We start from the raw sequence: 13,195 nt of genomic DNA on the forward strand, positions 1-13,195 counted from the left end.
CGGCTTCCCAAGGGGACCACAATCCTCACGAAAGCGGGGGAGAAGCAAAGGGGGTGAGAAAGCTCGCGGCAGGCTCGAAGGAGCGCCTGTCAGCGTTGGTGACAAGAAATTCCCCACAAACCCAGGGAAGGGGTGGAGAAAAGGAGACCCCTTTGGGAGGAAACCGCCACCTTCTTCTCCTTGGGTTTGCGCTCTTCTGTTCCTCGGCAGTCAAACCTCTGCTGGCTGGAACTTCCTTTCCTTCCCTTCCTCTTGGTCTCTTCCTCCTTCCCTCCCTCTCCCATTGTCCCTTCCTTCCTTCCTTCCTTCCTTCCTTCCTTCCTTCCTTCCTTCCTTCCTTCCTTCCTTCCTTCCCTTCGCCTCCCTCTTTGTCCCTCCTTCCCTCCCTCTTTCCCCTTGTCCCTTCTGTCCTTCCTTCTTTCCCCTCATGTCCAGGATCGGGGCAAACCTCTACAGCTGATCCGCGCTTCTGCAGAGCAGCCAAGAAGCAGGTCAGCTGTAGCAGCTCTCCTTGACTCCTGCCCAGCAAACTTGCTCGAGCTTTGCTAGAAAACATGCCGCTTGCTAATTTAGCAGAAGTGCAAATCAGCTGTAGCCTGGCGCTGATCCTGGGGCTTCTGCTAACTTAGCAAGCGGCATGTTTTCTGGCGAAGCTGAGCAAGTGAGCTGGGCGGAGCTCTCCTCTGCCTCTGGCAGCCTGTCCCCCTCCCCTTGTTCCTTCTTGGGAACGGAAGGGGGGAGGAAGGAAGGGACGAAGAAGGAGGGAAGTAAGGGACAATGAGAGGGAAGGAAGGAAGGAACAATGGAAGGGAGGGAAGGAAGGAAGGGACAAAGGGAAGGAAGGAAGGAAGGGACTAAGAGGGAGGGGAAGGAAAGGAAGAAGGAAGGGACAATGGGAAAGAGGAAGAGAAGGAGGAAGACACTAAGGGAAGTGAACGAAAGGAAGGAAAGAAGGAAGGAAGGAAGGAAGGGACAATGGGAGAGAGGGAGGGAAGGAGGAAGAGACTAAGAAGGAGGTAAAGGAAAGGAAGAAAAGAAAAAAGGGACAATGGGAGAGGGAGGGAAGGAGGAAGAGACTAAGAAAGAGATGAAGGTAAGGAAGAAAAGAAGGAAGGAAGGGACAAGAGGAGAGAAGGGAGGGAAGGAAGGCAGGCACCCACCCCAGTCCCATCCCAGGCACTCTGCAACCTGAGTGATCAGCTGGGCATGCCCCCTGGCCATTGATCACGTGACCCTGGGACACTGTGAATGTCATAAGTATGAATCAGTTGTCAAGCATCTGAATGTAAATCACATGGCCCTGGGGATGCTGCAACAATCATAAGTGTGAAAAATGATCATAATTCGCTTTTTCAGTGCTGTTGTAACTTCAAACAGTCACTAAGCAAATTGTTGTAAGTCGAGGACTACCTATACTTTCCCATTTTTTTCCTCTTTTTTTTGGTTAAGTTTTTGATACCCACCCCCCAGCCAGCTGGATGGGGGGTTAGGGGTCACCACAACATGAGGAACTGTATTAAAGGGTCGCGGCATTAGGAAGGTTGAGAACCACTGCTCTAAGGATTACAACTGTGTAAAACAGTGGTTCTCAACCTTTTTATACTGCGACCCTGGTCATAAGGACGCGCCGTGCATGCGTGACGCCGCCCCCATGTGCGCCACGCATGCGTGATGCCGCCCCCATGCGTGGTGCGCATGCGCGGCGACGGCCCCACGCGCAGTGCGCATGCGTGACGCTGCCCCATGTGCGGCGCGCATGCACGATACGCATGCGCAGCACCCCCATGTGCGGCACACATGCGCGGTGCCCCCCATGTGCGGCGCGCATGCGCGGTGCTGCCAGCTCAGAAAAAAATGGTGGATCGCGTTGTTTGGCGACCCCCATAAAATGATCGTTCGACCCCAAATGGGGTCGCAACCCACAGGTTGAGAACCGCTGGTGTAAAAGATGGCTGGGTTCTTTGATGTGATAGCTGGGGGAGAGGGGAGAGTTAGGAAGTACAACAGCTTGCACTATTACCTGTGGTTATGATAATAGAACTGAACTATAAGAGGTCTCTGCATTTCAATTAATATAGCCAGTGAGGTGTGCTTTCAACATATTTATTGCAGAAGCTACAGCAGGAACATCTCATTATAGGCACTCTGATAATCTATTTTCCGTTTTCCCCAGTATGTGAGGAAGCAATTATTTTCTGTAAGGCTGAATTTGTCACCTTTAAGGCGACTTTGTTTCCAGCCTCTCTAACCCTCTTAGCCTGCAATTTCGTGCCACTCGTCCACATGCAGTGCAGCCAGAATGCTGTGAAGTAGAAGGACTCCAGTCTCCAGCGCATCACCTTTTATTGGCAGGTAGTACAGCCCGATCGGAAGCGCTCAGAAAACATCCACGACCTGGATAACTGCAGTTTTTATCACGCTTGTTGGAGGCACAAATGCTAAACAATGGTTTATTTAGACACAATGTTTGTGCACGTTGAAGAAAATTTGTTGTGCTTCAGCGCGTTGTGTGAATGAAAGCGGGTGAAAAGTTTATCGTGCACCAGCCATGGTAGTTTATTCAATAAACCATGGCTACTTGAACTGTGAGTTATAATTCCTTGAGTAGGTGGGCGACTATATAGGTTTGTTAGATTAGTAAGTAAACGTTACACAACTGACGAGAAAAACGACGCCAGAAGGCGGTGAAGATCATCTATGAACCCACGTCGCCTCAGCCACCTTCCACCAATCGGTTTGCCAGAATACTGTATGATGTCAGAGCCTACATTCCGATTAGTTGCGCGGGTAAAGCAAAAAAAAAAAAAAAAACAACCCTATAAGAACTCTGTCTTTATCATAGCAGGCGCTGATTGGCTGGTTTAACTGTCTGCTACCATACCTGCCGATGGTGCTTCTGGATTTATTGGATGGGTTTAGGGAACCGACGAGAAGCGTTTGGTGCAGAAGTTTTGCGAGCTAGGTTGGGTAAGGTTTGAGAAAATTTTTGTTATCTGAAAAACTGACCTGCGTATAAGATTTCCTGGTTGATTTATAGATTTTGTAGTGTTTCTCTTATGGTCAAGGATTATACGGGATAGATGTTGTGTTTAGGGGCACAAATCCTTTATATACTGTATTTACAGAGTGCCTCATTACAGCCCGTGGTATTAAGGGGTTTTTTGCACAAGGTCCTGCTAAGACCATTCTCCTGATTTGCTTTTGAGTCCAAAATTCAGGGCTCTCCTCCGTAGTTGGAATGATGGGTGCAGTTTGAGTTTCTAAATCTCAGAACGGAGAAAGCGAAGGCAAAAAAAGTCGTGAAAAAGACTTTCTTGTCTCAAATTGAAACCGAAGGATAATTCGGGGGGGGGGGAGGTAAGGTTGTCATCTAATAAAGGATGTAACAAAAATAATTATTTAGTAAGCTATTAAGTTCTAACAGCGACTGAGTAATGTTGCTGTAAATGTCTATTAATAAGCAGATTGCTCTCAATTCTAAAAAAAAAAGTTATGAAGACTCATAAAATGTCCACTTTGGATGCATGGATGGCACTGAATATTGGGAGGTATTGCTTTGAAGTTCTTTAGAAGATGGAAAGTAGGTAACCCTCTGAGCTGAACTGTGGCATTGTAGAATGGTAGACTTGCGAACACACTGCTTGGAGCCAATTTTTTGCTTCCTGAAGGAACATGCTCCTTCTGGGATCTTTGAAATCAACTCATCTATTGGAATGATTTCTGTGAAAGGAGGAGCTGTATTGTGTAATGGAAATGTATTTAAAACCAGTGACAGGCAAGTTTTTGTTGCACAGAGACAATTTAAAAGCTTAAGACTATGCTATGACTGTTGGATATATATATATATGTATATTATATATGTATATATATATATATATATATATATATATATATATATATATATGTATATTATATTTGTATATATGTATATTCGAATTTCTTTTTTTGTTGACAAAGAGTTAAAGAGTTAAATGGGAGACTAGGATGGCCATTTCAAGCTCATTTTGCTCTCATCAGCTAGCCATACCCTTTTCGGGATTCGAACCTGGGCAGCCTGCATACTAGGCAGTTGTATTAACCTCCAGGCCACCAGCTCTCCTCCCCTCTTTTGTCAGCAGAGCCAAGGGAATATATAGAAAGTTTTTTTCTTTCTGGTCAGACCAGAAAAAAAATTTATATACTTTTTAACAATCTCTTTTGCCTTGCAGCCCCCCAATTAGGGGCGTTAAGCAGGCTCAAGTTGCAATTGCGAAACATTTACAAATCCAATTTTTTTTTTCTGACAAAGAGTTAAAGAGATTGTAAAAAGTGTAACTGCAGTATAGCAGTTAAAAATGCCAAGGTGTAGTCAATCAAACCGGTTTGTCTGAAAAACTTCCTGTATATACTCCCTTGACTCAGCTGGCAAAGAGGGGAGAAAGCTTGTGGCTTGGTGGTTAAATCACTGCCTGGTATGTAAACTGCCCAGGTTCGAATCCCATAAAGGGTGTGGTTAACTGAAGAGGGCAGAATGAGTTCGAAATGGCCATCTTAGTCTCCCAATTTAATTCTTTAACTCTTTGTCAGAAAAAGAAATTTGGATTTGTAAATGTTTCGCAGTTGCGACTTGAGCCTGCTTAACGCCCGTAGTTGGGGGGCTGCAAGGCAAAAGAGATTGTAAAACGTATAACTGCAGTATAGCAGTTAAAAATGCCAAGGTGTAATCAATCAAACTGGTTTGTGTATATGTGTGTGTGTGTGTGTGTGTGTGTGTGTGTGTGTAGAGAGAACGGTTGATGTAGAGAACGCTATGGTGGGGGGTGGAAACAAGCACCGGAATGCACAATGCCCGGATAAGTGATACTCATATGGTCAAGGGAGAGGGGAATACAGAACAGGAAGAAAACATTGACCCACAATCAAAGGAGGTGAAAAGTACCTGGAGCCCTAACGGAATGAGGATTAACACTGAATCGAATGCCCCTGAAATCCGTAGCAGAAAGAAGGATGTGATGGGAGTAAATATCACCGAAGGGGAGGAGGATACGAGGGTGTCAATAGACTTAAAAATTAATAACAAAGGGGCAGGTAGGAAGATCCGAAGGAACGACAGAAGAGAATGTAACACCAAAGAAACATCCGGAACATTAATTGACTGGCTGGGGCCAGTGACGCGGTCTAGGAGCCAGGTGCAGATGTCAGCCAAACCTATTTAAGTCATTCTTGTTAAACTGGCTTTTTAGCCCTGACAATGTTGGGAGTTCCCAACGAAAGCTTGGCAGCTTTTAGTAAAGTATTTTTCTTACTTAAACTCTCCTGGTGATTGCATATTATTTATTTTATTCATAATTATGCCCGGGAGTCGTATTTTTACGGATATTATCAAAGTATATGTATGTATATGTATATATATATATAAGTATATGTGTATATACATACATATATATATACACACACACACATGCAACATATGTATATATGTGTATTTGTATGTTCAGATTTTAAGATAAGTTCTGTTTCTATTTTTTCAGCTGTCAAACTGAAAGAATCTGATCATACATTGTGCTTAACTAGTTCTCTGTATTTAATGCAGGTGGGTCATTTTCTACCAGAAGAAGCCCTTGCCTTTTTCACTGGCTCAACTCACACTTTCTCAACCCAGTATGGTTCCGGAAGCAAAACCTGATGTTGTCCACCACCCATACTGGCCTCGGAATTTAGAACTCCAAAATTACATCCCAAATGACCGACCCTTATGGCAGCTCTTGACATTCATATTTTCTATTTCAGGAATTCTCTTGCTATTGACTTGTTTTGTAGCAGGTTGGCGAAGCAAGACATGGGGCCCTTTTGGAACTTGGCGCACCTTGATCATTTGCTGGTTTACCATCTGTGCTTTTATTCATGGTGTCATCGAAGGCTGGTTTAGCCTTTACTATATGGAAATCCCAGGAGATCAATCCTTTCTCTCGCAGCTCTGTAAGATGTGTGTCTATCTGGTTTCTGTCTCTTGATTTTGGGGGGGAAAATTGATGCAGGAGATTAACATGGGGGGGAAAGTGGAGTGTGGCAGGAGGATCTGCAGGAGGCATAAATGGAGCAAATGACACATTGGTCAATCCTTCTATTGTATACTTGAATCAGACTTCAGAACACAAATATGTGATAGTGACACTTGTGTAGACAGTCTTTGCTTACCAACAGTAACTTGGACCAGCAAATTCAGTGTAACTGATGTGGCCATAATTCATTGTCACATGACCACAACAACTTATAACAGGGGTCTTCAAACTTGGCCCTTTTATGACTTGTGGACTTCAACTCCCAGAATTCCTCAGCCAAGTACGCTGGCTGAGGAATTCTGAGTTGAGATCCACGAGTCATAAAAGGGCCAAGTTTGAAGACCCCTGACTTATTAACAATTCCTGCAGTCCCAGTTGCCATCTTTAGATGAATCCTGAATGGTTGTGGCATCCCTCAGTCACATGATAGCAAGATGCTGTGATATAATTGCAAGCCAGTTTGAAGTATCTGACCCACATTAGCCTGACGATAGGGCTGCTGTGATGGCCACAACTACAAGGACAGTTGCGAGTTCTTCAGCACTGTTGTAACTTCAAACAGCCAGTGAACAAGTGGACATTAAATGAGGACTACTTGTCTGTATGTGGTTATTTTTGAGATAGCACTATCCTGCAATCACTCCAGAAATAGATTTCAAAATTCTGCAGATTGATTGGTTTTTGTATCTGCAGGCAGCTTTTTGACTGTACCTTTGAAAGGCACCTATTACAATTGTACAATAAGAGTAAGGAAAATATAAAATGTGCAGATAAAACTGGGTTCAGCTGTTATAACACGAATAGTTTAATGCTTCTGCTATGCTCTCCATATAGAGCTCTGTCTATTTTTTTGTGCATGTAGAGCTATTGATTCTTAATAGTTCATAAGAAAAGTTCCACATATAGGAACTTGATATGATGTGAATACTGAAATAAGGCCGCAAATAGATTTCCACATATAATTATCCTTAGGGAACCTGTGTTGCATGCTAGGGCTGTGGGGTATAATGGAATGGAATGTGAAAAGAGACTACTTTAGAGCAATGCATTTTCCCCTGTGGTTCCTGGCTGCTCTCTACATCTGCACCATGATGCTGAGAAAATGCATTTGACATAAGGTGCTGCAACCTCCAGGTTGGCTTGATGGAGAGCATTAAAGTGAGCCCTGGGGGAAAAAACTCATCTTGAATTGAAATATGTAAGAGGATACTAATATTTTGCAGATGTAACCCTCTGTATTTCCCTCAGTGGCTGGAAGATGTTTGCCATATGGCTCAGCTCATTTTGTATCTGTATTATTACATTTTTTAAAATTCGCCTCACTGTATGTGTCAACTCAAGGCAGTGAACATATCTAATACTCCATTCTCCATATCTAATACTCCACAAAAGAAGTATGTGTGAAGTGGTTCAGCCTGACAGACTAACAGGCCTAAAGTCACTCACAGTCTCCTGCTTTCTAGACCAGCACTTTAACCAATCTGTTCCCTAATTATTTCCTTTTTCTTCCCAAACTCCTGAATTAGCCTTCACATAGAACATGGTCCAATTAGATATAGCATGTATATCAACAACAAGATGTAACAGTATCTTTTGTAGATAAAATAAGTTTGATTGAAGACAGGTTACTATTTGTTGAGATTAATCCATGGAGCATCTTCAACCTAATGCTTTCCACATATGTGAAAGAAAATGAGAAATGAAATCCAGCATACCTGAAAGTTTTCAAAATGGACAAGTTGGTTTATATATTTATATTAATATATATACCTAGAAATCTGCATTTTTTGCAGAAGTGATAATAGTATGTCAGCTGAAAGATCATCATTACCCATAACAGCTCCTGGGATTTTGAACAAGCAGTACAGAATCTGCAGTATTAAATCACTTAATCCTTACAAATGTCTAGGTAAAAAACATATAGCTATAATGCTATGCTTTGAAATTGTAACAAGAAGGGAAGCAGAAATCAGATTAGAAAAATTACGTTTTATATTAGTCACAATAATTCACTTTGCACATCTGGCTTTGCCATGGTTTGCTGAATAAGCCATAATGAATGGGGCACACATACAACATACTAAAACCTTCAGATTCGACAACTACATCTGAATTTAAGAGTATTTGATTCCTTCTAGTATTATTGAAACTGCGAGAAGTGAAAATGTATGTTTCTTAATACAGGGAAATTCACAAACTCTCTCTATTGCTGTTCCCATGGATTTCTTCTACTGATTTTTCTTTATATCTTCCAGGGAAGGAATATGGCAAAGGTGACAGCAGATATATGATGTAAGTGTTAACTTTGAAATGACAGGCAAAGGTCTGGATATTTCTGCAAAGATCCAGCAATTTTGAACACAAGTACCTGGTCTGAGTACGGGGATAGGGAAGGGATGATTTGACATAATGCAAACATAAATATAGCTGAGATGTTCAAACTTTTGCATGAGTTCTCTTAATATATTTTCTGTTGCCAAGACAACTTTTTAATAGGGTGAGTATAACAAAATTAAAAGAATTCCTGCATTTCTTTTTAAGGATCCTAATCTTTTATATTTCTAAATTATTTTAGAAAAAAAATCCCATTGAATTCTATTCATACCTTAAAAGAGCATATTGGGGAATGATATGTTTTCCAATTTCATATTTATGAACTTTTGAGATGAGTATTATCAGTGGGGTTCCCCAAGCTCAATGGAAAATCTGGTTGATGAACATGAGTATTTTATCTGCAAGGGATGGCTAAATTCTACTTTTCCCCATTTATTTTTAATTCATTTTTTTTTCTCTTTTCCCCTCAGCCATAGTAATTGAGCTTGGGAAAATAAAATGAGCAAGGCTTGAATGGAAAGAACTTGCACAGTTCACTCTCCTCACTTGCATCAAATTCTGCAGTTTGGCCTGAGATGGTTTTATTATCTTTGTGAATTTTCATGGATGAGGGAAACCGGGATGACATTTAATTGGTTTAGCCCAAGAAGAGTATAGTTTGTAAGCATTTATTCATGGCTTTGAATGAGGTGCATTCCATTTTCTACTTCATCAAATAAAATGAAACATTTTCCTAAATTGGTATCTGTCTGTTGTGATTCCCTGCCAGCCTGTGATCCCAGCAGCTGAGTCGGGGGAATCAGAAGAGGAGGAGGAAGGCCAGGGGAGCCATCAGAGTTGGAGGAGGGCTCTGATGAGTTACAAGACTTAGGAAGTGAGGAAGAACCTGGCTCCTCCATGTGATTAAACTGAAAGCCAGGTGTGGTGGGAGGATGAGTTAGACTCAGAGGAAGCACACCTGGAAGAACTCAGAGATAAACGTAGGGAGGAGGAGGAGGAGGAAGCAGTGAGAAACCACGCTTTGGGGGCTACACAACAAAAAGGGAATGTGTGGGCAGGGCTGGTTGCTGGAGGCAACCATTTGCAAAGAACTGCACTGTCAAGGAATCATGGTCTGTTTGTTTTACCCGTGAATTATTTCTTGTGTAACTCCTGCTGTTTTGATTTTGAACCAATTATTGGTTGGAAAAGTATTCTGTTTTTGTTTTGAGGGAAAATTATCTGAACTGTAAATCAAATAAAAAGGGTTGGTTTTCCCAGCCTACTGTTAAAAGAGGGGTTGTCCTGTGAAGTAACAAGGATGGACATAGGCTGGGACAGAACTCTGTCTGTCTGTCATCTATCTATGATCAGTTTGAATGTAGTGAACTGTAAGAAACTTGGGAAGTTTTGGGACCTCAAGGTGACATTCATTTCATTTTTGTATTGCAGGTCAAGTAGTTTCATAGTTTGCGTGGAAACCATCACTTCCTGTTTTTGGGGTCCCCTCAGTCTTTGGACTGCAGTCGCATTTCTTTCACGCCAGTCCCATCGATACGTGCTGCAGCTAGTGGTGTCTCTAGGTAGGTATGCAAGATAGGCAGGTATGTCAGGATATATAAATGTTAATGCAATCTTTCAAAAGCAATTAATTTAATATTTTTATTCTTGGTTAATGTTCCATACACCTGACTGCATTTCTTTTTTGGCTTGTCCACTTTTGATCTTTTCTTCCTACTTTAACCAGCCATGTTGTCTATCTCTAACCATAGGTCAACTATATGGTGATATTCTATACTTCTACACTGAATACCATGATGGCTTTTGCCATAGTGAGAAGTGGCACCCTACCTACTTCTGGTTTTACTTTGTCTTTCTGAATGGTCTGTGGATTATCATTCCCTCTATTCTCATCTGGGATGCCTGGAAGCACCTCAGTGGTTGCCAGAGAGTAATGGATGCCAACAAGGTCAAGAAACATTGATGTTTTGCACAGGAGGTCATATTGGATGGTACTTCCAGCCATTCAGAGGTTGATCTTGTACTCTTCCTGTTCCTCTGCACTTGTTTAGATATTTCCTGTGGTTTCTCTCTGTTTGATGGTGGTTATTCTCTTCTTTAAATATTCATAGCTCTTAAGCTATGAGCTTAAAATTAAGACTGCAGTTTTATCTTCATGAAGGTTTTTTTTTTAAATCGGGAGATTTTATTTCTAAACAAATGTTATTAGGATCAAGTGACTCAGCTAATACTAGTCAGTATTGAACTGAGCCCTGCTGTGGACCATATAGCTTTGTTTCTCTTGATACCTGCAGCTATGATCACTTAAGCCTGCAAGGAGGGCCCCACATCTAGAGTTCAATACATTGAAGTATAGAGACTCTGCGGGAAACATTTAGTCTTATTCTCAGATCAAGTAGAAGGTAGCGTTAGAGGGGCTGGCAACTTGCTTCTGTCCACATAAAGCTACTTGCCTTGAAGATTCTTTTTGTTCCCATGTATAATTAGTCAGTGAATGGCTTAAACTGGGAAATAGTATCTGACAGCTGTCGCTCAAGAATTATAAATACTTTGAGGTAGCACAAAGAGGAACCTATCATATGTCCATATCTGAACTATGCAGAATAGTAAATACTTTTATATCACCACTCATTTTATTGATAGCTTTCTTTTCCTTTCTTTTCTTTTTTCTTCAGTTATTTTTTCAATTGCTTTGGGATTGTATATCTGCAGCAAAAAAAAAACGTACTGTAAAGATTTGTATATAAGGAGACAGATCTCTTGCTTTATGGGCAACTATTTTCTAATGTCCCAATTTATCACTGTATCCCAAGTTCCATTCCCTTGAATGCCCTCTGCACAGCACTAAACTCTCTTATTTGTAAACTGAGGTGTGACATTTTAATAAACAATCTCCGTGTTGTATGGGTTGGCTGAGGCTTCAGAGAAAACAAATAATTGTGATGGAATTTTCTCTCTAAATGGATAGAATATTTTGTTTCCTCTGAGTTGTTTAAAATGTAATCAGACTATAATACTAGAGCAGTGGTTCTTAACCTTTTTAATGCTGCGACCCCCAACTGGTCGTAAGTGGAGGACTACTCAACCAGTTGTACGTGGAGGACTACTCAACTGGTGCAGCACTGTTTGCAGAATGGGACTTTTGGTGGGCTCAGCAGGGCAGAGACAGCCTGGACAATTCCTATTGGCTTTTGAAAGAGAGTCTATTCTATTAGCTTTCAAAAGCCAATAGAATAAAAGGGAGTAGCACAGTTAGGGGGAAAAAAATGGCGGACTGCGTTGTTTGGCGACCCCCTGAAATGGTCGTTTGACCCCAAATGGGGTCCCGACCCACAGGTTGAGAACCACTGTACTAGGGGGTGATTTTAACTGTAAAGTTTCATCATCAAGAACTTTCATAATTTCTTGTGAAAGAGGACCATCAATATAGTGGGCACAATAGACCAATTAGGAAATCTCTTTTTCTCTGGAGTTGAACTGTGTAAAGTATTAAATTTAGGGGTTGTCCTGACTATATTCCAGGGTTGTCTTGTGTTACACTTGTTGGCGCTGTTAGAACAGAAGGCAACAGTGTAGACACTGAAAGTATTAGAAGACTAATTTATAGAATCTGAGTCTGTAACATAGGCAGAATAGAGGTTATTGTAATAATCAAGAGCCTGTGAAGTGTATTCCCTTTCTGAAAATGTAATATATATGTACAGGACAACAAAGCTTAAGTAAAAACCTTGGGTTTTTACAACTGTCTCCATCCTGCTTCTGAAAAAGAACATTGACAATGTGATAAGGCCAATAAAAATGAAAAAATGAAAAATTTCACGCTTTCTAAATTAATTGTTCGTTTTGGAAAAGGAAAGAATGAGCCCAAACTTATTTTTATATACGGCTGAATGCCTTGGTACAACAAGCATACTTCTCAGGAGTCACTTGGCCATATCAGCTAATTTATGAGCTTTATAACTGATGTGGGATGCCTCAGATTTTTCCTTCCTTCCTTTAACATCCACATAAAATTGCTGGGTAAGGTCATTCTACAGCACATGGTGCAGTATCATTAATACTAGCTAGGTAGGGGGTGCTGTTTTGAAGCTGACCTAGTGACTGGAGGATGGAGGCTGGATGGGGAGGAACAGGCTCCAATTCTGACTAAGCAGTGGCTTTGCCTCTCCTTGATAGCACATTAAAAAAAAGTGCAGTGAAGTGAGAAATTTCATTTTCTTTCTGAAGGTTCCCCTCCTTCCCCCAAAAAACAAGCCATCAAAGCAACCAAGATTGACAAGTAGATACACGTCAATTTTCTTGGAGTGTGTGTACGTGCTTCCCCCTCCCCCCATTTTTAATTTTGCATGCCACTCTTATTTTGACTTATTAAATCCCAACTAAAATTATTAAAATGTGTCATAGTTTTGCTATTCCACAAAGTTTCTATATTCTGTGTCAGTAATCAAGAATGGTTGGGAAGGATTGCTGTATGTGTGGTATCCAATTCAGACACACTTTTGGTTACTGTTTAAACAATTCTGCAAATTTGTACTACTGTGGTTTGGCCCATGTTCTTAGGTATAGATAAATGTGCTATACTGAAGGCCAGGCATGTTATTTATCATTTGTAAACAGCCTGTTTGCCATTCTTCCCCATCCAGATTTGTGGACCCTTCAATTCCAAGAATACACAGCCATTCATGATCTCAAAGATTTGGAGGGCACCAGGCTGGAGAGTGCCTCTCAAAAGCAAACTTATGACCAGTTAGGTCAGGGGTGGGGAACTATGGCTCCTTTATGACTTGTGGACTTCAACTCCCAGAATTCCTGGACCAGCC

The 13,195-nt window shown here is 41.4% G+C and overlaps 2 protein-coding genes across 2 annotated transcripts in view; one reads left to right on the forward strand and one right to left on the reverse strand.

Moving 5' to 3' along the window:
- The window catches only part of PORCN (porcupine O-acyltransferase), a 54,726-nt gene that overhangs the window by 37,194 nt on the left and 4,337 nt on the right, over window positions 1–13,195 (reverse strand). The window lies entirely within an intron of this gene.
- On the forward strand, window positions 2,814–11,309 carry LOC120306626 (3-beta-hydroxysteroid-Delta(8),Delta(7)-isomerase-like). Its single transcript, XM_039340217.1, has 5 exons — window positions 2,814–2,967; window positions 5,573–5,958; window positions 8,297–8,333; window positions 9,807–9,937; window positions 10,127–11,309. The coding sequence occupies exons 2-5, from the start codon at window positions 5,643–5,645 to the stop codon at window positions 10,336–10,338; spliced, it is 696 nt and encodes a 231-aa protein (XP_039196151.1). The 5' UTR covers window positions 2,814–2,967; window positions 5,573–5,642; the 3' UTR covers window positions 10,339–11,309.

This window comes from Crotalus tigris, unplaced genomic scaffold, assembly GCF_016545835.1.
Source record: "Crotalus tigris isolate CLP2741 ecotype Arizona unplaced genomic scaffold, ASM1654583v1 scf7180000017742.2353718, whole genome shotgun sequence".
NCBI lineage: Eukaryota > Metazoa > Chordata > Lepidosauria > Squamata > Viperidae > Crotalus > Crotalus tigris.